The 4621-nt window shown below is 29.8% G+C and overlaps 1 protein-coding gene across 1 annotated transcript; it reads right to left on the bottom strand.

Moving 5' to 3' along the window:
- On the bottom strand, window positions 1–1615 carry LOC107963522 (protein FANTASTIC FOUR 1). The gene has a single exon (XM_016900003.2). It carries the CDS (start codon window positions 1358–1360, stop codon window positions 623–625), a length of 738 nt encoding a protein of 245 aa, XP_016755492.1. The 5' UTR covers window positions 1361–1615; the 3' UTR covers window positions 1–622.
- Window positions 1616–4621: the final 3006 nt, after the last annotated feature.

Raw genomic sequence — 4621 nt, 5'->3', positions numbered from 1 at the left:
AAACTAGAGAAGAGTGCAAATTGTAAATCAAAATGGACAAAGTTTAGCAATGGTACCACTAATAATTGAAAATGAGTTGGGGGTAAAGCTAAAATTGTGCAAAGTGCTCGTATTAACCCATTCCTCTTCCCATCAAAATGCACCTTTCCATGTGATATGTTGTGCTGGTTTTATATCCCAATAATACCATATCCTTTCTTTTGCAAAATATAATGGAAAAAAAGGGTAAGGAAATAGCAACATTTAGCATGGAATAAGCTAGACATTATCACAATGACCAGCAAGATAAACCCAAGAAAGAAAAAGGAAATAGGGGATAAGCAATTATCCCTAATAAATGAAATATCTATCGGAAACCCTAACAATTATCATATCGTAATACCCTTTAAAAGCCTCTAAAATCTAATGCCACTAACCTTAAAAAGGGTATGAAAAGGACAACTCACTCTTTTTATCACACCAATGAAGATGACCACCCAAATAGAAGAAAGTAGGAGGGAAAATAAGAAAAAGAGAAAAATGGGTTTCTAAGGCTGTTGAATCGTACATATTTCCATTTATCCAATAAAAGCGACACCTCATTTTTTACCCTTAAAAGAGTTTATTATTTTGGGTAACTAAGCTAAGAGTGAACTGGCCTGATTGCTGGCAAACCCAGAAAACATGTGGGACTTGTTCTTACACTGCTGTAGTTCATGCACTTCCCTCCATTTGCTGCTATTCCATTATCATTATTATCACCAATTGGATATTTCACCATTGATTCTTCACTCTCATTATTGTCTTTAATCGAAGTTTCAACAACAACATTACCTTGATCATCCTCTTCCTTTGCTTCTTCTTCTTCTTCTTCTTCTTCTTCTACATCCTTCGCTTCTTCTTCTTCTTCTTCTACATCTGTATCATTATCCTCATTATCCAAGGGAATAAGATGCAATGTTAAACGACCATTGGATCGATGAGCCCGGAAATATTCATGGTGTTTAACCTTCTCTTCTCTAAGAATCAACCGTCCGTCATTAGTGTAATACCTTTGAAGCACCCAAGGCATATGAGGTGGTTGATTCTCGGTGCGAGCAAGCGACGGTATCGGCGGAGGGAACTCCTTCTTACACCGCTGTCCTCGCTTCACACGGATTTCACGGCAGACACGGCCGCCGTCACCACCACCACCATCACCACTGCAAACCTGGTCGTTGTTATAGAGATCAAAGCAGCTTTCCATACCAATGTAATCACCAATGACCCAAGAAGCCGCCGATTCAGAAACGAAGCTTGAAGTCATCATACAAAAATTGCAATGCTTCTCAGTTTGGTTCTTCTTTGGACATATGGTTAAGGCTTCAATACCAAACTGCATATCAAATGAAAAAACAGAGGATTTGGGTTTTAGGGTTTTTTTTCCTTCTTCTTTCAAAGGAAATAAAACTAGAATTTCATGAAGACTGAGAGGAAAAAGCAATGAAATATAAAAAAGAGACACATATTGAAGAATGGGAAAGAGATGACAGCTAATATTTATGCGACAATCAAGATTGGGCTATAGATATGGCATAGACCTAGATTTTTACCAAATATTCAATCAATGTATATTTGGTATAATTTGATATACAGTCAGAAAATTAGAGATAATACATTATCTATTTCATAATGCATATAATAATTAATATTAAACTATAATTTGTGTTTAATTACATTAAAATATAATTTTCTTTGTAATTCAGCAAAGATAACGTATAAAAGTTAAAATAATAATTGATATTTACAATTTACAACCATCAATTAGATGGATCCATAAATATAACAAATTTATGGAATATTTGAATATCTTTTGGGGGGTTATCATTGAAGAGAAAGAGATTCGTGGTACACGTGGACGTCATGTTTACACGCGTGATGCCAATAGATTTTGCACCTCTTCCTGCCTTTTCACCACTCATATTCACATAATACAGAAAGCTATTCTTTTAGTAGCATAGCTCTCTTGTAATAAACAACATATCAAATGTATATTTCAATTAGTTGAAGCAATATTTTAAAAAAATATCCAATGCATAAAATGACTTTAAAAAACCCGATTGGTTAATAGATGATATTAATTTTATTCAAACTTATCAAATAATTTAGACAAATTAATAGAATATTTTGTTTTTCTCTTGTGCCCTCTTCTTTCTTAATTTTTTCTCCTTTATTCTTTTCATAATTATTAAGAAAATCATGTAGATAGGCTATTGATACTAAAAGTTTTTATAATTCTCAAGAATAAAAACAATGTCTCATGCCTAGATTTTGTTTCTTGAAAACTCAAGCAGCAATAATCGTTCTAGTTGTAGAATCTGAAATTTGTATTTGGAAACAAAATAAAACTTGCAGAGTAACTTTTGGGTAAAACAACATGAAATTGTTCGATGTTAGCTTAGATTTTTTTAGATTAATTATGCATATATTTTTATAGATTTCTAATAATTTTTAGCTTGATATTTAAATTTTTTTTACAATTATTGTTAAGAAAATTTTAAAAATATCAAAATGATTTTTTTTATCCATAGCTCAAGGACTAAATTAGCTATTAACTTTTTGACTTAAAGTGCAACATTACTTTTTTAACAAAAACTAACAGCCGAGTGACAAAAATGTAACAATTTGATAACATTAATGACTATTTTATAAATTTTAAAAATTGATTGACTGAAATATAACTTTAAACAAAATTTAGGTATAATTTTAATTTATCCATAATTTTATTTCGGAGAAACCTTTTAGTAAATCTTTGTCAACCGTTATTTAAATACATGGATTTCAAAAATATAAATTTGAATTTTAAAAATAATGTTGTGAGATAAATTAAATAAAATTACACTTATGATTATTTTTTTAAAAAAATACGAATTTTTTAAATGTTATTTAATAGTGGATAAAAAATAAATTGTAAGTTTTAAAAAAATAAAAATGTAAAATTTTCATTATGTTAATTTATAAGATTATAAAATTTTAACAGGATCGAAACACAATTTTCTCAAATTTTGGAAGCCTACTCTAATGCGGCCTCTAGTTCAAAGATATAATAAAATATATTGATTTTTGTAATACTTTAAAAAAGAAATGGAAAAGTCTGGCCGTAAGTAATTGAAAGATTATTCTAAAAAGGTTAAATATCATAATGACGTTTTTGAAAATAATAGCATTAAAAGAGAAATCAAAATTAGGGTTGACGGTCAAGAATGATACAACACGTATCTGTCATGCAAACCAATGCCAGAAACACACTACTTCCCTTTTAAAACTCTTTTAACTTTTAACTATATATGTATATAAAGCTGTTGTTTGCCTTTTGCAGCAATATCTGTCCTGAGACACAATACTCTAATCATTTTATTAGTTAGTACCCATCTAGCAGTCATTAAAATATTCGAAACACAAGAAACATACACCCAAAACGTCATAAGCTAACCATTCTATAATATTTTATGTTTGTTGATTTGATTATCAGGGAAATGAAAGAACAAAGAATGTGGCATTCAAAGACATCAAAGAATGGAGGCTGCTGTTTATCCATTTGGATTCTCTCTAAAGATATCGAAGACCCAAATTCAGTTGCCATTTTTATTTCGTTTTTTAAAAATGATGGGCGAGGTTTAAGGGATTAGGATTGTTCGTAGAATATGAAGATCTCTAACGTTTTAGACATTTAATAGGTTGATTTTCTTTCAAATGATACGATTTTATTTCTCTGTTTGAATGAGAGAAGGTAGTGGAGCAAGGTGGACAGTAGGTTCTGTTTCATCATCCGTTCGTTTTATTATAGCTGTAAATTTTGAAAACAGTTATCATAAATTATTGCTTGCACTCCAATTTAATTTTTACTAATTATCTTTAATTTTTTTAATCTTTCTATAGTAAAGTAAATATAATTCTTTAAATTCTTTAAACATAAAAATATATGGATTTTTCAATAATACTTTTTTACACTTTTATCTTTTTAATACTTATATATATATACACACACGTATAATACATTCTTACACTTTTATCCTTTTAATACTTATATATATATATGAGGAAAAAGTGATAATTTCATATAATGGAGTGAGGTGAGGAAACAATTACCTTAAACTTCTCCATCCCACTATTCAAATAAAAAACATCCACTTTGTTTCATTCCATCCAACATCAACTTTTCAAAAAAAAATTTCTCCATTCAAGCGTTTGAGTTTTGCCATCCTTAGTTTGAATTATATAAAAATTTAAAAGAAATGCCAATTGCGTCTTAATTTAATTGGCATCGAGTCTATCAAAATAATTTAGAATATGCATGTAATATCCTCGATCGAGGGAGTTACAATAGTTTGGATATTATTAAAATTAAAAAAAACATTAATGACATTATTAAAGATTTAATCCATTAGAGATAAATTGTAAATTTTTTTAGCAAATAACATTTAAGGAAGCCTAAGAGAAATTGTCATTTACATATATAACTCCTATTGAGTCATGGAGAAAGGTACTCCAAAGGTGCGTAGGAATATCTATAAACCGTTCTAAAACCAAGTTATGCCTGTGAGCCAGCTTCGTCAGACCACATCCACTAGTTAGTTCACCGCTTTATAAATGTACTTGAAAG

The sequence above is a fragment of the Gossypium hirsutum genome, chromosome A06 (assembly GCF_007990345.1).
Source record: "Gossypium hirsutum isolate 1008001.06 chromosome A06, Gossypium_hirsutum_v2.1, whole genome shotgun sequence".
NCBI lineage: Eukaryota > Viridiplantae > Streptophyta > Magnoliopsida > Malvales > Malvaceae > Gossypium > Gossypium hirsutum.
The sequence above is the reverse complement of the archived record's forward strand: the minus strand, read 5'-3'. Positions and strand labels throughout refer to the sequence as shown.

What these genes read in the sequence shown, in the direction of transcription:
- LOC107963522 (XM_016900003.2), bottom strand. Translation starts at nt 1,360, where the DNA reads ATGCAGTTTGGTATTGAAGCCTTAACCATATGTCCAAAGAAGAACCAA.